General features: G+C 52.0%; 2 protein-coding genes across 2 annotated transcripts in view; one reads left to right on the top strand and one right to left on the bottom strand.

Annotated features, from left to right (window-relative positions):
* The window catches only part of CDC45 (cell division cycle 45), a 35,953-nt gene extending 14,462 nt beyond the window's left edge, over positions 1-21,491 (top strand). Inside the window, exons 8-19 of the mRNA XM_077745852.1 lie at positions 192-253; positions 2,148-2,198; positions 3,523-3,642; positions 5,274-5,405; positions 5,678-5,776; positions 6,359-6,520; positions 12,442-12,580; positions 12,664-12,747; positions 15,028-15,146; positions 17,669-17,745; positions 19,704-19,770; positions 21,388-21,491. Of these exons, the coding sequence (XP_077601978.1) occupies positions 192-253; positions 2,148-2,198; positions 3,523-3,642; positions 5,274-5,405; positions 5,678-5,776; positions 6,359-6,520; positions 12,442-12,580; positions 12,664-12,747; positions 15,028-15,146; positions 17,669-17,745; positions 19,704-19,768 (1,110 nt within the window). The 3' untranslated portion in view covers positions 19,769-19,770; positions 21,388-21,491. The remainder of the gene's footprint in view (positions 1-191; positions 254-2,147; positions 2,199-3,522; positions 3,643-5,273; positions 5,406-5,677; positions 5,777-6,358; positions 6,521-12,441; positions 12,581-12,663; positions 12,748-15,027; positions 15,147-17,668; positions 17,746-19,703; positions 19,771-21,387) is intronic.
* A 2,580-nt stretch (positions 21,492-24,071) lies between these two features.
* On the bottom strand, positions 24,072-25,749 carry CLDN5 (claudin 5). The gene has a single exon (XM_077745857.1). The coding sequence runs from the start codon at positions 25,407-25,409 to the stop codon at positions 24,753-24,755; it is 657 nt and encodes a 218-aa protein (XP_077601983.1). The 5' UTR covers positions 25,410-25,749; the 3' UTR covers positions 24,072-24,752.
* Positions 25,750-26,902: the final 1,153 nt, after the last annotated feature.

Raw genomic sequence — 26,902 nt, forward strand, 5'->3', positions numbered from 1 at the left:
GCTGGGAAAACCTTCATTCTTCAGGGGCTTGGCTGGGATCCTGGGCTGGGCAGCCCAGCCTCAGTGTGCACCCTTCCTAGGAGCACAGTTGCCTTGGACCTCAGGCTTCTTTCTTTCTTTCTTTCTTTCTTTCTTTCTTTCTTTCTTTCTTTCTTTCTTTCTTTCTTTCTTTCTTTCTTTCTTTCTTTCAGTCAGCCATGGTGATGTTCGACCTGGCATGGATGATGTCCAAGGACTTGAACGACATGCTGTGGTATGTATGTCCTAGTCAAGACCTGTGCTGTGTGGGGCTTCCTTCTCCCAGTAGCTCTGTCCTGCCACAGTGAGAACAGGGTCTGGAAGAAGACATCACTGTGTGGTCCCCGCCAGGAACATTGGACATAACCCCTTTCTGGGAATGGGCATAGCCCTGATTTTCTTCCTATGAGGCTTATGTCTGCATACAAACTCCTAGGGGAAATGTAGGGAGCATTGTTGGGTGCAGAGCGTCAGAGGATGGGGGCTGACTGCAGCTCTACCCTTCCCACCCTGCCACTCAGCCTTGCTGCCTGATGAATTCAGGTAACAGTAGGAGCGTGAGATTTGAATAAGGCAGCTCTCGCCAGGCAGCTTGACCTCCCTGGTGTGCCATGAAATCTGGTACAGGAATAACTGTTAGCCCACCTCTGAGTTTACTGCACTGGCTGCAAGCGGGAACACTCAACATACTAGGGTGCAGTATGCAGGTTGGTTTAAAACCTAAACCCAGTTTCTGAGGAAAGAAAGTATAGGTCTGGCCTCTACCACCCCCCTGATCCTCTGCTCTGTTCTGGGTTCTCCTCTATGAGATGAGGAGGGGATGTTCTTTCAAACCCTGAGCCCATGGTGAGGATTGTAATGGTCTTTGCTGAATCAGGGTTTTATGACAGCCAGGGGCTGGAGCAGGACCACAGCCCTGGCCATACCTAGGCCCCAGGGTGCTCTGTCATCACCCCAAGCAGATGCCCACCTGCCACCCTCAGGCAATTGGCTCAGCTCTCTTAGCCTCAGGTCCCCCTGTGTGGTGTGGACTGACATTCCCATTCCCTAGCACAGGGGCCAGCTATGCATCAAGAGATCGTGGGAGGCCAGGTGGGAACCCTGTACTGTGCCCTGTAGCCACAGCATGTGACTGCCACGTCAGCATCAGGGAGCCTTTGGTGTGCACCTGCTGTGTGCTTGGGGGCACCCTTGATGGCCCACTCACAAGCACCTCCAGTTTATCATTGATGTCAGAATATGCCCCCTTGAAATGCCTCCAGAAAACTCCAGAAATGGCACAAGAACAAATACAAAAGAATCTGATACAAAATATATGTACGGGAAGGTTGGAAGGAGGAAAGGGTAGGCTGGGGAAGATGCCCCAGGGTGGCATTTTTTGAAGAGGACCCTCTGATGAGGGGCTCACTGCCCTGACAGATATGGTGGTATGCTTGAATGCCCTTCCCCCACATGAACCTTCCAGGGCCTCCTCCAACTCACTGTTCCCAGAATCTCTGGCTATTCTTGGCTCTGACCCCAGAGGGGATTCTTAAAGGACACTGCCTGGGGACTGACAGGATACTTGCCTGAGGTCCTGGTTCCTCTTGCCATCATCTGGCTGTGGTCCTTGGGAGGTCAGGCCAGCCTGGGCCTCCGTCATTTCATCCACAAAAGATGAGCTTAGAGACAGGACCTTGGAAGGCTCTTAAGAAGCCTAAATTCTGTGACTCTTTGTCCTGTCATTTTATACCAGAACAACAGACACAGACATGATGAGGGCCTTTTGTACTACAAGGCGTAATGCAGAGGGGCAGGTGACATGAGGGCCTCAGAAGTGGAGTGACATGCCAGGATCCACCAGCACCTGAGCATGGAGTCAGCTGCAGCTCTACTCCCAAAAGATGAGGGTGGAGAGTGTTGGGGTCAGCCACTTCACAGAGACCACGGCAGGCCTCTCATCCTTGCCCTGGGAGATCTCCCTCCTGTGGACCAAAAGCTCCCACTACAGTGATGCTATGCTGGGAGCCCTGAGTTGGCCTGTAACCTTCTACCCTGCAGAGGAGAGACTGACTGTTGGGTGGTGGGCCTGGGCCAGGCCACACCTGGCAGGATGGTCTTGTGAGCTTTGTTGCCCTCTTGTCTTTCAGGTGGGCCATCGTTGGACTGACGGACCAGTGGGTACAAGACAAGATCACCCAGTAAGGATGCACTTTCTCAGGCCGTTGAAGGTTGGCCTGTGCTATGGCCATACGCATAGCCTGGCCACAGCCCAGTTTTGCTGGGGAAGATGGGTGGCAGAGCCCTGTTGAGGAGGGTGCTGGCCTTGGGCCTGGATCCTTGTCACCCAGGAAGGGCTTAGAACTAGGCCTTGTGTGGATGCTTTGTCCACCCTCAGGGAGCCCAGCAGGTGGAGCCAGAGGTGAGAGGAGGGAGCTCAGTCTCCTGGCTCTCCATGTGGTCATTGCACAGTAGACATGGGGTCTCTGGGAGGAGGAGGTGAGGACCCTAGGAGTCCTGCCAGGGAGAGTAGATGTGACCTCAAAGGCAATGGGAAGGCTGGCAAGGACTGTCAGGAGGGCTGGCATGGAGCCGAATTCTCTTTTGCCCCTTGGTGAATGGGCTTTAGTGCTCCCCATCACTCCTGATGGAGAGCTGAAGGGCTCCCCCAGAATACAGATACCTGGGAGGCATGGGGTGCTGGCACCCCCTCTCATCCCCATTCTGGTGGCCATCAGGTGGGGACTCTAAGAATTGACAGGAACCCCTACCCTAACTCTGTCCAAGGACACCTTAGCCTGTCACCTGGCACAGCTTCTCTGTGTCACTGGACTCCTTGTGCAGTTTACAGAGGCCCCTGTACCCCCATTTCCTGCCTTTCTACCCCACTGTGGCCGCCTGAGTCCTGTGGTACAGCCTAGGGACCAAGCCGGTTCTGAGTGTCACAGGCATGGATGCCTTGCTGGCCCTTGTTCCCCCTTCTCTATTAAAGATGGCATGGGTTATGTGCAGTGCCAGGCACTGTCCCTGGCCTGTAGCAGCCCCTCACATGAGGCTCCACTGTCACTATCCTGCTCAGTGGCCACTTGCAGGTGGACCTGTACTGGGCTCTTCCCTCTCCTGGTGTGCTTGAGAGGATCCACACCCCCTGCTGTGGATTACTGTCACTACATAGTCTGTCCACTTGGCCATGACTGCTGGACAGGGCTGTGGCCTCCCGCGGTGCCTGCCCTAAGGAGGCCTCAAATAAGTAAAGGGAGGACAGCTGCCACCCAGAGGAGAGTGCAAGGTGGCAGGGGCTATGGCCAGAGCCCACCCCTCCCAGCTCTGTCTACTCACATGCCCCTGACCGGCCCACTTTTGCAGAAGTGGTGTACCTTCCTTAGTCCTGACAGGAACAGCCTGTCTGGTGGACTAGCCCCTTAGCCTGTGAGGGGGGACCCCCGAGGGAAGGAGGGACGTGGCCTGGCTGCACGTGAGGGAGGAAGGCACCCACCCAGCCAGCTGGCAGTGCTTTTATTCCAGGATGAAGTACGTGACCGACGTCGGCATCCTGCAACGCCACGTGTCCCGGCACAACCACCGAAATGAGGACGAGGAGAACTCCCTCTCCGTGGACTGTACACGGATCTCCTTCGAGTATGAGTATCCTTGTGGTTCAGGCCTGCCAGGCGCAGACAGCACGCCTGCCCTCAGTTTTGCTCAGCCACACACCATTTTACCACCTCTGCAGGCCCAGCCCACATCCCCCTGGGGGTGGTGTGGTTGTGGCTGAGGCGCTGCAGGCCTGGATCTTACTGCTGTGGCTACTGTGTCTCCAGGCAGGCAGTAGAGGAAACAAGAGGTTTTGAGAAAGGGGCCCTGGTATGCTCTCCAGGCTGGGCAAAGCACCAAGTACTGGGGAGCAGGCTCTGTCCTGGCTCTTCTGTGTGGCTTTGGCTCCTAAATGCCAGTTCTATGTTTAGAAGCATTATCTGTTTATTTATGGCTCACTGTAGGCCTGGTGCATGTGGGCAAGTGCACTGCAGGGCCTACCTGTGCAGTGCAGGCAATTTAATGATGAGCACAGACTCTTGCCAAGCCATTCAGGAAGCACTAAGCCAGCATGTGATGACAGAGCACAAATGTTTCATGAGAAGAAGGTGGGGCATTGATGGAGTAACCAGGGGGTTGTTGGGTGGCAGGACTCAGGAAAGACCTTTGGGAGGCCACATCTCAGATTGAGACTCAAACACACTGAATGGGAGGGAGGACAGCCTAGACCAAGGCTATGGCTGTGCAAAGACCCTGAGGAAGGAGCTGGAGAGATAAGTGGGGTCTGAAGGTCAGAGAGCCCAGGGCAGTGGGAGGTTGAGGAGGTTGGGGAGTTCAGTTCTTTATGCTTAAAAGGTCCCTGGGCTGCTGATTGCAGGGAGACAGACGGGCAACCGTAGGCACAAGGTGTGGCTGGGACCTGCTGCTTCAGTGGTAGGTAGTGATGGCAGGAATGATGCTGTCCTGTGCCTGCTGGGATGGATAGGGACCAATAAACATGGGTTTGGACAAGTGAGTAGGAGGTCACGTCTAGGAAGGGGTACTAAATGTGAGGCATCTGAGCTCCCAGGATTGGGGAGCCCTCCAGGACCTGACACAGGACGTCCAGGGATCAGGGCTCACCCATCAGGCAGGGCAGCACTGAGGACAGAGCCCATCATGTGCCCAGAGGCCGAGCCTCAGGGGCAGGTGTGCTGGCAGAAGTGGTGTCAGGGCACCAGCATGACACTGGGAGGCGGGCAGAACCAGCCTGGCATCCTGCTTAGACTCTTGGGATGGGGAAGAAGAAGCATGCAGGGGCTGGGGACAGGATTGCCCTCACACACAGCTGTCCTTATAGCCCTACCAGTGATAGAGTGTGTTTAAGAAGAAGGGATTTTGTTCAGGGGGGCCCAGCAGAGTGACGGGTGCGGGGGAGGGCCAAACTAGGTGTAGCACACAGGGAGAGATGCTGTGACAGCTTGGACTGCCCTGTGTTTCCATGAGGACTCCCTGTCACCACAGTACCTAGACTTTCAGAACCCCTGCGCCTCAGTTTCCCTGTGTGTCCTACGGTGATAATGGTGTGCGCACACCCCCTTATAAGCTCTTTATATGGGTCAAATGAAGCTAAGGAGGTCAAAGAACCCCAGGTTGCTCATGGGATAACCGGTCATGTACGCAGGCTGTCTGGGGATGGGTGGGGCCGTGCACTGCCCAGCCACGGGTCACTGCCCAGCCACGGCCTCCTTGACTACACCCAGCCTCCGCCTGGCACTCTACCAGCATTGGTCCCTCCACGACAGCCTGTGCAACACATGCTACACCGCAGCCAGGTTCAAGCTCTGGTCTGTGCACGGGCAGAAGCGGCTCCAGGAGTTCCTCGCAGATGTGGGGTGAGTGACCACTTTGGCCCAGAGGCCCCTACTCCTCTTCCCAGCAGGGGAAAGTTCCCTCCCCTTTGTTGTGACCAACATCCAGAGGCTGCCTGTGTCTACCTGAAGTGTCTCACTTGGAGACCCCAGAATATTGTCCAAAGGCCCACATCTGAAGGCCCCTTTCTTGTGCACACTGGGACCCATTGTAGGGTGCTCTCCATCCCACTGGTGCTTGGCCAGGTCATCTGAAGCCAGATCACTCATGTGACTGGTGCTTGTCATCTTTCTAGCCTCCCCTTGAAACAGGTGAAGCAGAAGTTCCAGTCCATGGACGTCTCCTTGAAGGAGAATTTGCGGGAGATGATCGAAGAGTCTGCAAATAAATTTGGGTAAACGCGTGTTTTTTCGGGGTTAAGCTTCATTCAGTCTTCAGCTTTAACCTAAAATAATGCAAAAAGAAGAATGAAGAAACAAATGTGACCTGTCTAGCCTTTCCCAAAGTTTTGAGTTTTCTTTGGGTTAAAAGTAGGTCCAGGTCCTTACATCCTGGGGCTGAGGTGCAGACCTCTAGGTCGACCTGGTCAATCCCTGACTGGACACAGGAAACAGCCAAGGGAAGGGCCCACTGAGTCCAGGTTCAGGCACACTCAGCGTAGAGGATCCCATGGCTGCTTCCAGCATCCTGGGGTGCCGGAGGGGCCGTGCACACATCCCTGCTCTTCCCCCCAACAATTGGAACAACTTTGGACAAGGTGCTCAGTGCCCCAGGTTACAAGGCTAGTATGTCAGGTCTTCTTCCCCCCTCCATTCTTGAACCACAGTGGTCTTGCCATGAGCATTAGCAGGGGCAGGGAGGGACAGCAGTACATCTGCTGGCCTAGCCAGACCAGGCAGTGAGGACTTACTCACAACTTGAGAGCACTCCCACATGCACACAGAGATGTCAGCAATGTTGCTTCCTCCCGATGCAGGATGAAGGACATGCGCGTGCAGACTTTCAGCATTCACTTCGGGTTCAAGCATAAGTTCCTGGCCAGCGATGTGGTCTTTGCCACCATGTCACTGATGGAGAGCCCTGAGAAGGATGGCTCAGGGACAGATAACTTCATCCAGGCTTTGGACAGTCTCTCCAGGTAGTGGGTGTGACTGTGAACCACTGTCCCTCATCCTAACACTCTTCAAGGAGGCAAGTCAGAGAGACCCCAGGGGCATGGGGGTGACTGTGTCCTGCAGAAAGTAATCACAGTCTGCCAGAGCCTGTGGAGCATGTGACACATTTCCTGTCCATCTTCAGTTTGTGTCACTTCCTCCCAAACCCTTTCCTTCTCTTTTCTTTTTGATTTTTAATCATCATTTTTCACCTTTACCTCTTCAGGCATTATTTGTGGTGTTTATTCATTCTTGTGTGTTTTTTCCTAGTTTAATCTTCATTTATCAGTTATTTGCCTTTTATTATTTGTCTTTTCTTATTTCCTGAGATATCTCATTCCATTTTTTGTTTTTAATGTCTCTAAGCTTGCTTTGAAACAGAACATTGCAGTGTTGACCTTCTGGAGGCACATCTTTCTAGAGTACTTTCATTGTCAGTAGGGATGCTATTCTGCCCCCTATTCCCTTTGTTCTGATAGTAACTTTGAGAGGATTTGACCTTGGGCCTTGTCTGTTGCTCATTTGTGTATGTGTGTGTAAATTTAGCTTCCTTGACTTTTTCAGAAGAGGCATGATTCAGACAGCTTTCTAACTTCAGAGAACTGTCCCTTCTGTTGCTATGCAGTGTTAAAAAACGTAGGGGTCTGCCTTCTGGGGTTTCTTGCCCTGTTCTCTGGCATCCTTTTTCTAAACAGCTTTACTGAGCTATAATTTGTACACCATATAATTCACCCATTTAAAATGTGCAGTTCAATGGCTTTTAGTATATTTACAAGGTTGTGCAAATATCACCACTACCTAATTTTAGAACATATTTGTTGCCTCAGAAAGAAGCCCTGTTCCCCTTAGCCATCACCTCCCAAATCTCCCATCTCTCCAAGCCCTAGGCAACCACTAATCTACTTTCTGTCTTCATAGTTTTGCTATTTTGGACCTTTCATATAAACTGAATCAGACAATACATGGTCCTTTTATGACTGGCTCCTTTCACTTAGACTGATCTTCTCAAGGTTCATCCATGTTGCAACATGAAGGAATTTCCTTCCTTTTTATTGCAAATAAGACTCTGTTGTATGGACATACCACTTTTTTATTCATCGATTGATCAGTGGTAGTTTCTACCTTTTGACTGTTATGAATAATGCTGCCATAAATACACATACATAAGTCTGTGGACATGTTTTCATTGCTCTTGCATATATGCCTAGGAATGGAATTTCTGGGACATATGGTAAGTCTGTTTTATCTTTTGAATAACGGCTAAATTGTTTTCCAAAGCGATTATATCATTTTTTATCCCATCAGAGTGTATGAGTTTGAATTTCTCCACACCCTCAACAAAACTTGTTGTCAATCTTTTTTCATTGACAGCCATCCTAGTGTGAAGTGGTGTGACGTGGGATCTCATTGAGGTTTTTGCTTTGTATTTCCCTCATGGCTAATGATATTGAGCAGCTTTTCATGTGCTTGCTGGCTATTCGTAGATCTCATTTGGAGAGCTGTCTATTTAAGTCCTTTGTCCATTTTTAAATTGTCTTTTTTATTATGGAGCTGTAAGAATTGTTTTTTATGTTCTAAATATAAATCCCTTACCAAATACACGGTTTGCAAATATTTTCTCCCATCCTGTGGGGTATCTTTTCACTTTCTTGACACAGTTCTTTGAAGCACAAGGTTGTTTTTTTTTTTTTAATAGTTTATTGTCAAATTAGTTTCCACATAACACTCAGTGCTCATCCCCACAAGTGCCCTCCTCCATGCCCATCCCTCCTCCCCCCCACATCCATCAGTCCTCAGTTTTTGTCAACATTCAAGCGTCTCTCATAGTTTGCCTCTCTCCCTTTCCCCCGACATTTCCCCCCTTCTTCTCTCCCTTGTTCCTCCATCAAGTTCCTCCTAATCCTCCTATACGTGCAAACATATGATATTTGTCCTTCTCTGCCTGACTTATTTCGCTCAGCATAACAGCCTCAAGGTCCATCCATGTTGCTACACATGGCCAGATTTCATTGTTTCTCATTGCCATGTAGTATTCCATGGTATAGATAAACCACATTGAAGCACAAGGTTTTAATTTCAGTCATATCCAGGTTATCTTTTTTCTTTTGTTTCTTATGTTTTCTATGTCATATCTCAGAAACCACTTCAGAGTTTTATAGTTTTTGCCTTTACATTAGGTGTATGATTCATTTGAGGTTAATTTTAGTGTCTGGTGCAAGGAACAGCTCCAACTTAATTCTTTTGCATGTGGACATCTAAATTGTTCTTATTACCATTTGTGGAAAAGACTCCTTTCCCCCACTGAATCATTTTGGCACCCATGTTGAATATCAGTGGACGATAAATATGGAAATTTATTTCTAGACTGTCAGTTCTGTTCCATCAATTGCTATGTCTGTCCTTGTGACAGTACCACATGGTTTTGAATACTGTAGCTTTATAGCAAGTTTTAGCTTTTCTGTGTTCCTTGAAGCTCCATATGAATTTTAGAATCAGCTTGTCAGATACTGCAAAGAAGTCAGATTGCTTTGAACCTATAGATAATTTGGGAGAGTATTGTTGTCTCAACAATATGAAGTCTTCCAGTCCATGAACATGGGATGTTTTCCCATTAACCCAGATCCTCTTTAATTTTTTTCAAGAATGTTTTATATTTTTCAGAGAATAAATTCTTCTTGTGCTTCTTTTGTTAAATTTATTCTTTATTAAAAAATGTTTGTTTATTTTAAGAGATGCATGCACAAGCAAGGGAGGAACAGAAAGGGGGAGAGAGAGAATCCCAAGCAGACTCCACACCATCAGCCTGATGTGGGGCTCAATCTCATGAACTTTGAGATCATCACCTGAGCTGAGATCAAGTGTCAGGTGCTTAACTGACTGAGCCACCCAGGTGCCCCTGTTAAATTTATTCTTAAATATTTTATTATTTTTGACAGTATTGTAAATGAACTTGTTTTCTTAATTTTATTTTTGTTTACTGATTTCTATTGCATGGAGATACAGTTGTTTTTTTGTGTATTGATCTTATGTCTTGCAGCAGTATTGAACTTGTTTATTAGCTCTAAAGGTTTTTTTTTCTTTTTAGATGTAATAGATTTTAGTGTATTCCTTAGGATTTCTTACATGCAAGATTATGTTATCTGCAAATAGAGATGGTTTTACTTCTTCCTTTCCAACCTAATTGCTAGAACCTCCACTCAAACCCAGGTGCGTTTTTATCTCTACCTTCTTTTATCTTTTTCATATTGTCTCTGTCTTACTCAATTTTTATTCCATTCTTGGCAGTTTCTCCTCAGTGAGGGACCCAGTGTGGAAAGGAGCTCTGGCTGGTCAGAGCTAGACTGCTCTGGCCCCCTATTCTTTACCATGGCCCCTAGCACTTTATCGCAGCTCCTTGCACTCACCTGTTCTTGAACAGGGCAAAACTCTCACTTTGAACCACTGTTCCCCAGTTGCCTGGAGTTTTTAATCATTCTTAGCTCTCGCTGTTTCTCTGCTTCCTCCCTCACTGACTCTCAATGATACCCAGTCTTATGGTCTGTTCCCCCTGCTTATATTTTGAGGTCTATAGTGTTCCCTCATTCTCTTGGTGTAAGTGAAGAGTCCTAGACTTTTGGTTTTACAATGTGGTTGCTCTATCTATTTTTATCTAGAAATATGAGGAAATCCCAAAACTATAGTATCAACTGTTGATGCCCTCATCCCAGAGTTGATGGAGCCGTTTTAGACATTGTTTACTGACTTCCTGCTATGACAGAACATTTATTCCTCTTTTGTGTTCTTTTCCTCTCCTGTGCCACTATTTTTAGCTCCTTTGTAACTGTAACATACTTACATCTTGTTCTATCACCATTGTCACTTATCTCCCTATTTTGTAAGAAAAAGTTTTATTAGCATTTTTACTTTTCTCTTCCCCCATATTTCTACTTTGTGAAATCTATGCTTTTACATTTTTAGGGTTAATAACACTTAATCTTGGTTAGAGAATAGACTGCAAGTCATCTCATCCTTGACTATAGATTGATTCTAAAAGATGAAAATCAATGTTCCAGAAGCACTCATGTACAGTGATTATATTACTTTCTGATACTGCTCTTTGTTTTTCCTGGAGCTCTTATTGCTTTATCATATCCAGTTTTTTCCAGCTCTATTTCCAGGAGGTATTCCTTGAGTTCCTTTTGTCTAAGAGAGACTGAGGTTCTGTCTTCTGACACCAGCCTGGCTCTGCAGCTCTCTAGGCCTATTTGCTGCCACCATTGATCTTTGGCACTGACTATGCCAATCACAGGCACTGACTGTGCCCTGGGGTAGAGCCAGTGTTTCTTAGGATCCTGGTCTTTAGTTTTTTCACTCTTTCATTTTGCTAGAGCACAATTCTCTTTCTTTATTTTTATTATTTTTTAATATTTTTATTTATTTCTAGAAGAGAGAGCGAGAACGTGAGCAGGGGAGGGTCAGAGAGAGAGGGAGACACAGACTCTGAAATAGGCTCCAGGCTCTGAGCTGGCAGTCAGCACAGAGCCTGACGCGGGGCTCGAACCCATGAACCGCGAGATCATGACCTAAGCGAAAGTCAGAGGCTTAACCGACTAAGCCACCCAGGTGCCCCTCTTTCTTTAAAGAAAGAGCACATGTGAGGTAAATGTTCTGAGTTCTTGCACATCTGACAATATCTTTATTTTACCCTCATCTGGTCCCTGGTATAGCTTATATACAATTCAAGGTTGAAGGTAATTTCCTGTAAAATGTAGATTCTATTGCTCCCCTGTCTTCCAGCAGCCAGTGGTGCTAATTGAGGTCTGAGCCATCTTAGTTCTTGTTTCTTTATCAGTGTACCCCTGCCCCACCTAAAGAAGCTGGCAGGATTTTTTCTTCTATTTTCAGTGTTCTATGATTTCATAGTGATGCGTCTAGGGTAGATCTTGCTTCATGAATTTTACTGTGTTCTTAGGAGAGCCCTTTCGATCCAGAGCTTTTCAGCTTGGGAATGCTTTTGTACTCTTTCTTTATTACTCCTCCCATACATACATAAGTGTCTTTTAATTCTTTATTTCCTGAAATAGTGCTCTGTCTCTGATTTTTGCCCTATGTTTTCCATGTTTGTCTTGTTCTTGGTGTTAAGGAAGCTTCTTGACTTTATCCTCTAGCTTCTGAATGAATTTTTAATTTTTTTGCAATCACTTTACTTTCCATAAACATCTTGAGTTTCTGACTGTTCCTTTTTCATGGCACCCTGTTCCTGGTTTATAAATACCTTAGTTACCCAGATTTCTTTGAAGATTGTAATTAGAATTTAAGTTTTCTTTTGTTTTTCAAATTATCTGTGTTTCATCTAGGGTCATTTTTTCAGGGCACGGGCATTTCTTAAATATCTGGTGGTCCTCATGATCAAGAGGGGGCCTGTGTGGAAGCCTGGTGAGGCTGTGGGTCTTTGGGCGTAGCCTATAGGCTAGAAGGCATTGCTTCATCTTGGCAGGTGGAGAGCCAATATAACACTTTGGGACCTTTAACTTCTGGGTACACTTCTCCACAGAGAGTTCATTTTAATATATTTAGAGGAAAACCCTCCTTTCTGGAAGGGAAGGGTAAAAGTCCATCTGTCAGGTTGGGGGGGGTCAGGTGGCCCTTGCCGTGGCCGCTCTGGCAGAGCCCTCTAGGCACCTTTAAGGGCCTGCTGTGCAGTGTCTTCCCTCTGTTGGCTTTCAGTTTCCTGTCTTCTGATGCCAGCAACCCCTCCCACATCTTGTGTTTGTTACTGTGGGTTTATAAATGTTTAATTCCTTCCTTTCGTATGAAAGGGAACTCGGGAGGGAAAGAAAGAAACTCTCATCCCCATAGACCCTCCCAGGAACCAAGTGTTCTGTTTGTGACTCTGTGCTGAAGCTGTGTGTCTGCCGTGTTACAGGAGTAACCTGGATAAGCTCTACCATGGCCTGGAACTCGCCAAGAAGCAGCTGCGAGCCACACAGCAGATTATTGCCAGCTGCCTCTGCACCAACCTTGTCATCTCCCAGGGGCCCTTCCTCTACTGCTCCCTCATGGAGGTCAGGCTTCCTGTGGACGGCTGGGCACCAGGCCATGCCTGCCAGCAGCCCTGTCTGACCGTCTCTGTGTCCTCCTCCTGCAGGGCACTCCGGATATTGTGCTGTTTTCCAAGCCAGCATCCCTGAGCCTGCTCAGCAGACACCTGCTCAAGTCCTTTGTGTGTTCGGTGAGGAGCTGGGTGGCTGGGTGCCAGAAGGTAGATGCCCAGAGCAGAGCTTAGACTAGGCCTTAGAGGCTGGCCTTAAGGTGCTGGTGGCCATGCACCAGCTGTGGGGTCTGGGAAAAACTCTCACTTTTACTGATCTGTGTTTTCCTCAGCTGACCCTTAGGATCTTCCAGTTCCTACAAGCTCTGATTTTGTTACTTGGCCATCCTGGTCACTTGGACAAGCAGGAAGGGACCTCATGGAGAATGTGAGGCTAGGGCTTATGTTCAGCTGTGACAGATCAGGGAGAGATGAAGTTGGTTGTAACACAGAGTTGCTTCCCAGTAAAAGTTTGTTTTCTGGGCTGGCTTTCCCTTTTCCATGTGTGGTTCCATCTTTTGTATGTCCTAACATCCTTCTTTGCTCTGGCCTGGGACACCCACCCCTACCCAGCTAACATCAGGCTAACATATCCCCTGGATATGATCACAAAAGGGGTGATCCCACACATATCCACAATCAAAGTCTTACTGTGCTTCCTGGATGACAGTTTACACCGGGGGCTACTTTATTTTTTTATTTTTTTATTTTTTACAAATAATTTATTGTCAAATTAGTTTCCACAAACACTCAGTGCTCATCCCCACAAGTGTCCTCCTCCATGCCCATCCCCCCTCCCCCCCACATCCATCAGTCCTCAGTTTTTGTCAGCATTCAAGAGTCTCTCATGGTTTGCCTCTCTCCCTTTCCCCCACCATTTCCGCCCTTCTTCTCCCCCTTGTTCCTCCGTCAAGTTCCTCCTAATCCTCCTATACGTGCAAACATATGATATTTGTCCTTCTCTGCCTGACTTATTTCGCTCAGCATAACACCCTCAAGGTCCATCCATGTTGCTACACATGGCCAGATTTCATTGTTTCTCATTGCCATGTAGTATTCCATGGTATAGATAAACCACATCTTCTTGATCCATTCATCTGTTGATGGACACTTAGGCTCTTTCCATGTTTTAGCTATTGTGGAGAGTGCTGCTATGAACATTGGGGTACATGTGCTCCTATGCCTCAGCATTTCTGTATCCCTTGGGTAAATTCCTAGCAGTGCTATTGCTGGGTCATAGGGGAGTTCTATTGTTAGTTTCCTGAGGAACCTCCACACTGTTTTCCAGAGGGGCTGTACCAGTTTACATTCCCACCAACAGTGTAGGAGGGTGCCACTGGGGGCTACTTTAAACAAAACGTTTATAGGAGGTTAACATTATCTCATAACACTGAACTGAACTATAAAATGATTATCTGAATATTATCTGAAGACAGTCAAATAATGACAAAAGTTGGACTAGGGATAAAACATGACCTCTAAAGTCTTCTAAGCTTCTTTTATTTTTTTTTTTTTGATGTTTTTTTATTTTTGAGAGAGAGAGAGGCAGAGCATGAGTGGCAGAGGGGCAGAGAGAGAGAGGGAGACACAGAATCTGAAGCAGACTCCAGGCTCTGAGGTGTCAGCCCAGAGCCCAGCGCAGGGTTTGAACCCACAAACGCACGAGATCATGACCTGAGCCAAAGTCGGACGCTTAACCCACTGAGCCGCTCAGACACCCCTGTCTAGGCTTCTTTTAAATCTCAGCCTTCTTGTTTACCAGTTTTGTGATGTGAGGTCAGTTATTTGACCTCTAGTCTCAGTTTCGTCATCTTAAAATGGGTGAATGAATATCCACTTTGCAGGATCTGTCATTTATCAGACATTCCTTAAGCAACCACCACCAGCCAGGCTCTGATATTATAGGATGACCGACAGCCCTAGTTTGTGTCCTCGGATGCCCTTCAGTCCTGGACAAATCAGGACATTTGGTCACCTTTGTCATAGGGTGTGGGTGCAATGAGTACAGCAGTAAAGTAAACACTTGAGTCCATGTTGAAGGCGGATGCATGCTGGCAAGGGCACAGATGAGGAAAGTTTATGTGTGATGTCAGATGGTGACACAGCCATGGAGAAGCTGAAGCAGGATGATGGAGAGGGGTTGGTTGGGGGCAGGGGGTCCTCTTAGAGAAGGTGACAACTGCTTCAGGACCTAAAGGAAGTAATGGGGGGAACAGCCAAGGGACGCTCACACAGAAGGAGGCTGGGAATAGGGTATCACAGCCTGGGGGACAGTTGCATGGGGATTTGAGCATCTGTGGTGAGAGAAAGCCCCTGGAGGTTTTTGGGAAGTTGGGTGGCTGGCCCTGTTAGGACTTTTAGGCACCGAGTGGTGTGCTCACCCTATGGGGCCATGACTAAGGGTGCATTTTACCTCCGCAGACAAAGAACCGGCGCTGCAAGCTGCTGCCCTTGGTGATGGCTGCACCCCTGAGTGTGGAGCAGGGCACAGTGACTGTGGTGGGCATCCCCCCAGAGACCGACAGCTCAGACAGAAAGAAGTGAGCCGGGTTCTGCATGTCCTGGGAGTTGGGAGTCCAAGGGGTGTCATTGGCCCATGGGCTCTGCTGAGTTGGGTCATCTTTGCCCTCAACACTACACCAAGGACAGCCTTTTCCACCATCTGGTAGGACTATGAGGGTTTAAATATGTGGGCTACAGGTTAGCCACTGAGCCTCTGCCTTACCCCTTGACTGGACTTTTGAATTCTTTTAGTTTGTTCAAGGCCTCCCAAGCAAGGGTGTCTGGCTTCTCCAGGAGCCAGAATGGGCTCCACACCCACAGTGAGGTGTGATAAGGTATCCTGGCTCTGTGTGGCCTTGGGGGGGATCCCCAGCCCTCTCTGGGCCTGAACCCTCTTCTGAGGTGCAAGCAGTTTATACTGAAAATCTGAGGGGTTTCAGGTTAGCCACCCCAGAAATTAGGCTTCATCTGTAAGGTTCCTTGAGACCAGCTCTGTGCAGTGCCTTCGAAGCCCTCATGAATGATCACCATCTTGTTTGGGCTTCTCACTAAACTTTGAGGAGAGCCAGGCAGTGTCTCCCATCCCTACTCCCACCCCAGTGAGTCAGATTGACTGCTCACTAAATCCCAAATTCAGGCATTTGCCAAATACATTTAAAGGTTTAGTTATAAGAGCTGAAATACCAAAGACCATTGACTAGAGTGTGTGTGCAGGGGCGTGCACACCCAGACTGCCTAGTGGGTTGCCGTTCCAAAGCTGAGCTCACTTACACCCCCATGGTTTGGGCAGCAGGTGGAGAATCCAGCACCCACCCCTTCCCTGGCAGAAGCCTGCAGAACTGCTGTAGTTAACCAGACTGTGGGACGGTGGCTCCTTGTCCTCCCTCAACCTTTTCTTCCTTTATCGTCTAGGAAACGTTTTAGACTTTCGTCAGTGGTGTACTTCCGCATTTTGTTTTCTCACTGAGTATCAGTCCTTTATGCCCTTTTTTTTGAAAGTGACTTCTAGCAGTAGGAAACCTGTTAAATGAAGGTGACAGGTTACCTGTCATCTCCTATTGGACATTCAGGCTGTTTTTAACTTTTTGTTATTATGGACAATGTACCAGTGGGTTTGTGAATGCATAGGCTCAACCTGCACTTTTAAGAAACTTTTCCCACCATCTTCTAAATGTCTTCCCTGCGTCTGTTGGACTGGGTTCTCACCCTTCTCCTGCAGCAAGGGCAGGTTTTCTCCTTTCCACCCCATCTACACCTGTGTCGGCCAGCAGGCAGGACCTTGAGGGGCTCCCCGGTTCTCCCTGCTGCCCCCTTCATGCTTTGCATGGCCAGAGAGCCCTGTGACTAATTCCAAGGCAGTGTATCACCATCCTTTGCCTCCCTGGCAGAGTCTCTGTGCTCCCCAACACATCCCAAGAGGTGACCTTAGTCAGACACTGAGTGACAGCTGGCAGCAAGACACCTAGCTTCCCAGTGCAGCAGCTTGGAGGCCAAGGACCACTTAGTGTCTGTGCCCCTCAGTTTTCCCAGTTAGCTCTTACTGGCCTCTGCTAATGAAGACACTGGTCTTGGATCTTGATCACTTGGTTCTGGTTTGTGAGCTTTGACCTCCTTCTGTGTCTGCAAAGGTCATTTAGGTAGCAAGTTGGGAGAGACAATGGACTTTTTTAAGACAAGCGCTTCCATGTTGCTGGGCTGCTTTCCAAAGCTATGCCGTGGGTCTTGGATTCAGTCATATGGGGTGGAGCTGGCGAGGGGCTCCTGGCCCATGTTCCCAAGGCAGCCAGCAAGCACTTCTCCTACGGGCCACCATAGCTGCCTGCGTCCTCACTCTAGCCATCCATTTATTGCTGTATGTGGCTGTGGTCAATGGTTCACTCTGGCTGGTATGCAGTCTTCGGTGAGAGTCTCCATAGAGGTTTGAAGCACACATCCCTCTATCTGTTCTCCGTGACTGAGACCAGCCCACGAGTCCCTTCCCTATGGTGCTCTCCCTCCATTGCCAGCCCTTACTACCTGCAGCAGCCCTGAGCCCCCAGGGGGTGGGTGTGCCTCCCTGCCCCACACCTGTGCCCTTGGCAGCCCAGCTAGGCCACACCCTGGGATGCTCCTGCCCCCTGAGTTGCAGCTGCACACTGCAGCCTGGCCCTACAGGCTCCTTCCATCCCCACCCTGCTGTGTGTGACCCAGTCTCGGCCTGAGACTCCCATCCCAGCACAGCTCCCGTTCAGCCTCTGCTTCTCCTGTCCTAGCTGCCAGCATGGTGGCAGGTACGAGAAAGGCTACAGTCAGGGCATACCCTGGGAGGTGCCCAGGGACACTTGTGCCCTGAGGACTGAGCAGAGTCCAACTGGCTGCTGAATAGCAGTGAGAAAAGGTGACTGTCTAGTGAGTGTGGGTGAGACCTCAGAAGACAGTGGCTCAGGAAGGAGTATGAGTGCCAACAGGCAGAACCCACAGCCAGGGAAGAGTCTGGGTCAACACTAATGTCTGTCCCCGGGGACTTAGGAAGGTCCATTACAGTGGATGGGTGCCCAACAGGCCTCTTATATGTCTGCAGCTTTTTTGGGCGGGCGTTTGAGAAGGCGGCAGAGGGCACCAACTCTCGGACGCTTCACAACCATTTTGACCTTTCAGGTAAGAGTTTGCTGCACTGGGGCCCTTTCAAGGTCAGTGCTGGCCTTGAACTAGGGAAGCTGGCATTGCTAGAAATACCTTGCCGGCAGCCCTCTCATTGTCCTGGAGCCATCCCCGGACGAGGCGGCCCAGGGAGCTCTAGGATGCCCCTGGTGGGCTCCCGGGGTGGAGAGGGAACAGGTATTGCTCACAGAGCCATAGGCCAGGCTTTGGCCTTACAGTCCAGCCCTTGAGACCACTTCACCAAGGAGTCCTGAGGACTGGCCTCTAGAGTCTCCTGGGCCAGCCTTACCCATCAGGGTCACCTGCCCCTTCTGTGGGTATGGAAACAGCAGGGCCTATGGCAACCCAAGTGTACTGCCTGCAAGACTGTGCCGGCCACTACTGCCGGCCAGCAGCTCTTGTCTGTGTTATTGTGAAGGGTCCTGCCTGCGGTTGCCACGTGGACCACGTTGTCCTGTGACAACCCAGGTACTGGCTCCACCCTTAGGTTGCATGAACCCAGAGAATGGAAGAGCGCAGTCCAGGTGGTGGCTTTGCAGCCTGGCCAGTGCTCCCCACAACACCGCACGGTTTCTCCACAGGCCAGCATGGAACATGGGTCACATCTGGCCATATTTGCTTTTTATTCTCACTGACAGATTTTTAAGTAAAACACATAGCGACCCCTCACACTCTGTATTAGTGTGCTCAGGCTGCTGCAACAACATACGTAGACTAGGGAGTTTAAACAACAGAAATGTATTTCTCACCATTCTAGAGGCTGGAGTCCAAGATCAAAGTGTACACAGGGTCGGTTTCTTTTGAGGCCTTTCTCCTTGGTTTGCAGATGGCTGTCTTCTGGCTGTGCCCTCACATGGTCGTCCCTCTGCATCTGTGTCCTAGTCTCCTTACAAGGGCCCCAGTTAGACTCATTAGGGCTCCCCCACATGACCTCACTGAACCTAAACACCTTCAAGAGCCTCCTCTTCAAATATAGCACATGCTGTCTGAGGCGCTGGTGGCTAGACCTTCCATGTAAGAACTTGGGGGAGAATATATTTCATAACCCCCATCTGTTAGAAAGAACAGTGTCATTCATCACCATCAGCTGATTTGTTACGAGTCCCTGCCATCAGAGACCCAGCAGTCACCCCAGCTCTTTCATGCTGGGCCCACTCGGACTGCAGCTCAGTGTGGGGTGGGGTTCACCGCCAGGAGCAGCACCCACGGTGTGGAAGAGGTTGGTGCTGGCTGGCCTGCAGGATGTCCCAGCTTCTCACACAGATTTGTGGACTGGGAGTTGCTCGGCTTCCCCCGTGGGTGGAAAGCAGAGGGGAGGGGCACGGCAGAGGGAGCCAGGCCATCACCCCCCTGGGTACTCTGGGCCGGCGGTTCCAGATGGCTCATAGGACCAGGCTGGCCAAGTTTTGCCCTGTTTGATGAGGGTCCACCTGTTTGTGTCTGATAGCCCCCGAGAAATGGAGGCAGTTCACATCATGTCCCCCTTGTACAGAAGAGAACACTGTTCCTGAAGCAGAGAGACTGGTCAGAACAAGACTGCAGGTGGGCAGGGCCTCCTGCAACCCATGATGGGGCAGGGCTCTGTATCCAGCAGGATGGGAAGGCCTGTTTCTGCCTAGATCTGTTCTAAACCGTCACATCCCATGTCCCCTTTATTAGCGGTCAGTGCCGATCCCCTAGCTGCCCAGAGTCATCCCCATAGACTATAATCTCAGCCTCACTAACAGGGCAGCCAGCAGTTTCTGAGGATTAAATACACAGAAGTACAACCTCTGAGTTCAAAATTTTCCAGGCCACCAAGGAGCTGAGTACATTTTGAAATGTGCTGGAGGGTGGGTCCCATCTTGGATGACTGGGAAGAGGGAGGTCAACACCCTGACTTGTTTTTCCTAATGCTCCCTCACCCTCAGCCCTACTCCTCCACCTCACAAGGTGTTTTTCTTTCATTACTTCAGTAATTGAACTGAAAGCAGAGGATCGGAGCAAGTTTCTGGATGCACTTGTTTCCCTCCTGTCCTGACGGTGAGATGTGGGGGTGGAGTGGGGTGCTGGAGAGTTCAGGGGGGCTCAGAGGAGGAGGCTGGGGGGGTGGCCCTGCCACAAAGCCAGCCCTGTTGAAGTGTAAAGAGGGCCCCTCATTCCCTGCTTTGAGTTGTCTGCTCTTTGCCTTAAGCCAGGCTTTTCTGCTTGGGTTTCAGACCCAACCAGTGTTCCCGAGATTTGGGACCAACACATTTTTCCCGAGGATGTCTGTCTGCTGGCGGCAGTGCCACAATGGGGCATTTTTGAAGGAGCTAATTTCATTAAGCTCCTGGGACTCTTTCAGCAGGAGCTGGCATTTACCCTCTCCTGATCACACAGTGGGCTAGACATCAGTGAGCAAAACGCAGGCCTCCTGGCACTGCCAGAAAAGAGGGTGACCGCTTGGTGGGGGGCACCTGGAGCCTTGCTGCCTTTGCAGCTTTGTATCAGGCCCTAGGCAAGAGCCCACGGAGGCTTCTATCCAGTCTCTTGTGTGCTTGACTTAGGAGAAAACAAAGCTGTTGGCAGCCACTCATCGGTAACTATAAAATGTCGTCTGTGTGGGCCTACACCCATGTGAGGCTGTCACTGGAAGTTCACAGTGATGCTCACCAACCGGGACTCTCCCCACTGCCACTCATGCCATCTCTCTTGAAGGGCCCCCTGCACAGTAGATGCCCACACCCAGTCCCGCATCTCCTTGAGCCCTGGGCTGGAGCCACTGCTGGGGTAGACAGGCCTTGTCAAGGCTCTGAGGTAGGGGGTCCCCTTGTTCCGGCCCAGAGTCTTCCTACTCCCCCACCATCCATAGTGAGCTGGAAGCTGTGGAAGGCAGGTGTCCTTCCTGTGTCAGGGATCCAGTGGGCTCTGCTAAGAATGATATAGGGGGTCTCAGGGACCCCACAGCCCCTCTTTCAGGGTAGGCTAGGGCATAAAGGGGCTCATGTTGGGGAAGAGCTTTGGGCTTAGACCCTTTGGGTCTTCAGCAAGGTCTGTTGGGTACCTCACCAGGCTATGGTGGTTTCCTCATCAGAAACGGGGCTAACACCCCTTGGATAGTGAGCACTGAGCCTTCAAATAGGGGCAGGGTGTATGTTTATGACACAAATCAAAGGCTACACGTGGGGACTCTTGGGCGGGGGCTGGTGTTTGAGACATACCCCTCCCCTGTAGCCTGCTCAGTGATGACGCCAGTGCTGCTGTTTGCCCTGCCACCATGACAGTGTGTGCGGTGAGCCAGCCAGGAAGGGAAGGTGGGTGGGGGGACAGTATGAGGAGGCATTCCAGGCCAGGGGAGAAGCCTTGTGAAGGCACCACAGGGCTGAGGCTGGACAGGGCCCTGGCAGGGTAGTTAGATGCCCACAGCGATATGGTGGTGGAGGGCCTTGAGGCCATGGAGGTGCTCAAGCAAATGACAGCCTGGAGCAGCCAGTGGGTACCTCGGTCATTCCAGGGTGGCCCTCCACCCATGGTCCCCACTCCTCACCTGTGTGAGTGGTGGAGGCGACTCAGAAGCAAGACCAGCATGTCGGAGGCAAAGCCTGAGCACTTTGTTCGCTTAATTTGGAGAGAGATCAGAATTGTTTGAAATTTACTTTTTTTTTTTTTCTTTTCTAGAGTTTGATTTCTTCCGATGTGACCTCCTTCTCCTTATTTATATTAACTGGGTTTTACTAGACTAAATTATGGCCATGGTTTTAGATGCCCACAGTTGGTTTTTAATGGAATAAAATGTTTGTTTTAGCTTTGGTGCCTCAATCTTGGCTCTGGTAACAGGGCTAGCACTTGTTTTTATCCTGAGCCTTCTTTGGATTCAGAGGCGCCTTTTCCTGTGCCCTGGGCAACCTCAAGGCCCAGAAGTAAATCAGCATGGGGGGTGGCCTACAGACTTCCTGGACAGCAGGGGGGTGGATGTCGGTGCCTTGGCACCTGGGCCTCTACACACTTCCTGGCCTCTACACACTTCCTGCGCTGACCACTGCCCAGCAATGCCAGCTAGGACCTCACTCTGCTCTCCCACCGCTTCTTCCTGTCTACTGGCCTTGGCAGCATCTCTTGACTGTGTCCCCCTCCCAGACCCACCCTCCCACAGCCATCATCTCACCCTCCAGCACCTCCTATCCCGGCACCCCGCCTACCCCCACAGGCACACAGCACCCCTAGGCTGCTGAAAGTCAAGCAGATACCAGGGGCACAGTCCCTACTTGGGAAGGGTGGTGCTGGCTGAGGGGCCCTAGATGGAGATGGCTTTACTGGCATCCAGGTCACAGAAGGTTCGAGCTGGACAGGACATTGGCAACTTTTAGAGTCTTCAGAACACCAAGAATTTTCAGTCCGGAGAGCTGTGGGATCAGCTGGGGTCCCAGTCTCCCAGATGTCCCCAGAGCCCTGGTGAGGGTTGAAGGAATTTGGAGGCAAGGATGCCATTCCTGCCCTTGGGAGGGGAGAGAGCTGTTGATATAAGTGGCTGAGGCCATCTGGCTGCTCTACCTGGAGCGAGGGTGCCAGGAAAGCGCCTGGCTGGAGTGACACAGCCACCTGGGTGCGGTGCCTGGGGCCCTGGGCAGGAGGAAGCAGAGTGGTTTGGGTAGGCTTCAAGCTGGTAGAAAGTCCTAGTGGCCTGGAACTGAGGACATGGGTGGGGCTAGGTCTAAGGGTTAACCTTGGGAAGGGGTAGTGGGCACATTGGGGTTGGCTGCTTTGGAGGCCGGCTGCAGCAGCCTGACTCCCCAGGGCCCTCAAGCTGCCCACCTTGGCCATTCACCTCATTGGGACTGTGCTGATGCCTGGGGCCCAAAGGAGTCAGAAAGCTCTGGGCTTGTGTGGGATGTAGCCTTGGGCCTGTACTGGCTAAACACCAGCCTGGCTGGCTCCAGGACTTAAGGACCTTTGTTCCAGCAGCCCCACCAATAGCCAAGACCCCAGGATCACACACTCTTGCATTTGGGGGTTGTTTGTGGTTCTGGCTGCCCAGGCCCAGGGGGGCTGCTGAGGACCTCTATGCCATGGGACCCATTCTACTGCAGCTCATCCCACTGCAAGGAGCTTAGGCCACCTAGTAGTTCATTCTCCCTGGAAACTCAACTCACTGGCTCTGCTGCAAACCCTGGGTTTCAGGGCAGTGTTCCGTCACAGCTATCTTGAGCCCATATCCTTGGGTTCTTCCCCTTCCCCACAGTGGGGAGTCTGGCCAGGCCCGAGAGACGCCTTGCCACTGGATTTGGCCCAAGCATTTCTGGACAGGGTCTCCAAGGCCAGGGTTGGGGGCAGATGCCAAGCCTTCCTGCTGCTAGGCTTGGAGCTCCTCCCTACAGTCCCCACCCCCATCCACCGCTCTCTTTTGCCCTGGCCTTTGGCAGAAGTAAAACTGCATTCATTCAAAGCACCTAGAGTGGGGCTGGAAACAAGGAGCTCTCAGTGACTGTAACAGATAACTCTGGTGTGCTCTGTTCTCCTGTGACCCCCAATCCCTGGCTTCCTGGGCCAGGCCAGCACTGGCTTCCAGGGGGTCCCACTCACAGGAGGAAGGTTACACAGGGTGCTCCCAGCAGGGGCTGGCACTTGTGCTAATGGTCAGCACAAGTCTGGGCTGGCCGCCAGGCCAGCTACATGAGCATAGACCCTGCACAGATTGGCAGAAGAGCCAAGACAAGGGGCTGGAGCCTGGCCCGGGCACTCTCTGGGCAACCTGCACAAGTGCCTCCTCCCCATAGCAACGTGCTTGTGGACCTACAGCTAGCTCTGCTGGAGCCCAGCACACATCCTGAATTCTCCAGTTCCTGCTACACTGTTGGCTGGAAAGGTCCCAGTCTGTATTTTACAGATGTCTGGTCATTTGCTGTGATCCACAGGTGAGCCCTGAGAAGGCAGGTGGAAAACACCCAACCTGTGGTGGTGCATGGAGCCCAGCCTCTTCTCAAAGCCAGTAGCCTGGCAGCCCACCCTCAGCACTTCCTGCATCTGAAAATGCCACTCTCTGGCTAGTGGCTGGGGGACCTGGGGTGGGGGAGTGATTTCCAACCTGCATCCTCTTCTGGGGTCTGCATCAGCCTCCTGCCCCAGGCTCTTCTGACTACAGATCTCACCTTCCTGGGTTGCGGTGAGCTGTAGCTGAGTGTTTCCCACCCAGTGGGAAGGTGATTGAGTGGCAGGGAGGAGGAGGGATAAGGCCATCCATCTTCTGGGTCCCAGGGACAGCCCTGGAGGTCTTCCAAAAAAGCCTTTCAGGGAGGAGTTGGTGGGTGGATGAGGGGTGCTGCTGGGCACTGGCAGTGACTGGACAGAGGACAGGACACAGGTGGGAGGGTATTCAAACCATTTACTAAGCAAATTCTTACCCTCCCCACAAGCTTAAAGGAGGGCAGGGCCCTAGCTCCCCGCGCAGGATCTGGTGCCCATTAGCCTCTCCTGGGGAACTGCTGGGGTGAGACAGGGAGGTCCAGGCCAAGTCTTTCGAGCCCCCCCCCCTGAGTCTTTCGGCTCAGGCCCCGCTGTTAGGGTAAAGGCAGGTTGTATACATCCCTCCGGCAGTCCAGGCTGGGGTCCCTGGGCTTTCCATCTGCCCGGCTGGAATCAGCAGGAGCCGCTGGGGAGGATGGCGGCATCCAAGACCCTGAGGGTCGGGGAGGAAAGTGGCATTTCGGTCCATTGTCCATTCAGCCTAAGGAACCCACGCCCAACTCACATCGGAGCAATTTCTGCACAACGAAAAAGAAACTGAGCAAGTCCTCCCCAAGTGCGTGGCTCCTGTTCAGGGCAGGGCGCGGCCCAGGGCCCGGCTAGTGGCTGTAGAAGAGAACGGGCTGCGGGCGCGTGAAGTCTCAGTCGGTCGGTGCGCCGTGTCCAGGCACTGAGCCGACCATTCCGCAGAGACTGTGCGCCGCGCCACCTAGCATAGGCTGCCGCCCATGCGGGGCTCCCCTGGGCACTCGTCCCGCTTGCAGGAGTGGCCGGCGTAAGGGGTCCCGCCGAGTCTGGCGCCTTCAGACGTAGTTCTTCTTGTCATAGTCGCCGCTGGCCGTGGGCCGCCGCGGAGCGGAGTACTTGACCGGGAAGCTGAAGTCGGGGCGGCCAGCACAGACCCAGGCGCCGCAGCACACGAGGCCGCCGCCGCACATGAGCAGCGCGGAAGCCGCCCAGCCGATGTAAAGCGCCGCGCCCAGCTCGTACTTCTGCGACATGGGCACGGTCGGATCGTAGAACTCACGGACCACGATGTTGGCGAACCAACAGAGCGGAACGAGCGCCAGCAGCCCGCAGAGCGCGTAGAGCGCGCCGCCGGTGAGGGCCACGCGCGCCTTGGCCGGACCGGGGGCCACGCAGGTAGTGCACTGCGCGCCCGCCAGGGTCACGAAGAGCGCGACGAGCGCCAGCAGCACTGCGCCCACGGTGAGCGCCCGCGCCGCCTGCACCTCGGTGCTCAGCGCCAGCACCGAATCGTACACCTTGCATTGCATGTGCCCGGTGCTCTGCACCACGCACGACATCCACAGCCCCTTCCAGGTGGTCTGCGCCGTCACGATGTTGTGGTCCAGGAAGGCAGTCACCTGCCACATGGGCAGCCCGCACGCCAGGATCAGGCCCACCCAGCCCACCAGGCACAGCACCAGGCCGAGGATCTCCAGCGCAGCCGACCCCATGGCTAGAGGCGAGATGGACGCCAGACGGCACCCGGGCCTCCAGGAGGGCGCGGCGATGCCTTGGTGGAGCGGCTTTGTGCCCTGAGAGGGCCCTGGTGCCTCTACGCCCGGCTCACTGCCGGCTCACCACCTCCAGTCCACAACTCCAGCAAGTCTACAGCACCGCCTCAGAACTGCGGGCGCCTCTGTGGGGGCTTCCCATTTGAAGGTTCGGGGACGGACTCTACCCCGCGGGCCCGGCCCCTCGTCCTCGAGTAGCCAATCCGTGCGCCGGCCATCGACCCTCAGCCAATCACAGGCGCCCCCGGCAGCCGGAGTTAGGGAAACAACAGCCCCCGGGGGTAGCTGAGGGCGAGGGAACACTCCTCTCCAGGCCGCCGCCCCCGAGCCTTTTACCCGCTCTTGTCCAGAGCTTGTTCCGGACTGACCTGAGGTAGCTGGGCTCGCTCTCTGCGGGCACCCACTCCCTGTGTCCCAGCCTCTCCATTTCAGGGAGCTGCGTGACTGCACCAACTTCTCCCGCTACATCCAGGAATGAGCCTGAAGGTCTCTACCACCCAAGCCAGCTCCACTCTACCCTTCACCATCACCGCCTTGCAGAGGCTTGTGGGGGGGGACTCTTGTCCACCGACAGCTCGCTCTCTTACTCCAGGAAGCTCGCCCTGGAGTTCAGTCGCATCCCCAGCCCCTTCTCCGCACCTTTACTGTGCAGTCCCTCTCTCCGTCCTGGCACTGTCTCCCAGAAGCCAAGAGTCCAGGCAGGCGTGTGTGGGTCGCCAGCCCAAGGTCCTGCCCAGCGCCACTGCCCACCCTCTCACCTCCCCCTGTATGAAGCAGGTGGAACGGGGGCCTTTCCACCGCCTCCGGAGACCCCCACTCTGCCCCTACCGCCGGGGATTCCCGGACCTCCCAACCTTTGTGCTGGCTGCTGCTCTTCCTGAGATGTTTCCCATCCCCCATCCTTTGAGGCCCAGCTCAGGCGACACCATTTTCAGGAAGTCCCCGGTATTCTCCAGTGACTCAACAAACATACTGTCCTCTTCGGAGCAGCCTATAGCCCCAGGCTTGGGGGCGTCCTCTAGCCCTCAGAGAGGAGAAACACAAGAGACATAGAAGTGCTGCGCTCTGCCCTCTCACCAGTGGCAGTGGTACCCCTGGCACCCCAGGCCCCAGGCCACCCTCCGGAAGCTAACTTGGAGTTTCCTGGCCAGGAGGAAGAGCCCCCATCCTCGCTGGAGGCGGGAGGCTCGGGATTTCCGGGCATTCTTCTGCACAATGGCCCAGCCGTTTCTCGAAAGGCCCGCTGGGATGGACTCTGGGCCCCCCTGAGACTCAGGTGGGGGCACCAGACCCTGCGGCCCAGAACCCCATGGGGCCCTTTTCTGGCAGCTCCCTCCCCATCCCATCAGCTCTTTTATTTCCAGCAAAATCTGTCTTGGACTGAGGTGGCTGAGACCTGGGTTCTTTCCTTTGGTCCAAGGTGCTTGGCTCTG

This window comes from Crocuta crocuta, unplaced genomic scaffold, assembly GCF_008692635.1.
Source record: "Crocuta crocuta isolate KB4526 unplaced genomic scaffold, BGI_CrCroc_1.0 scaffold344, whole genome shotgun sequence".
Lineage (NCBI taxonomy): Eukaryota > Metazoa > Chordata > Mammalia > Carnivora > Hyaenidae > Crocuta > Crocuta crocuta.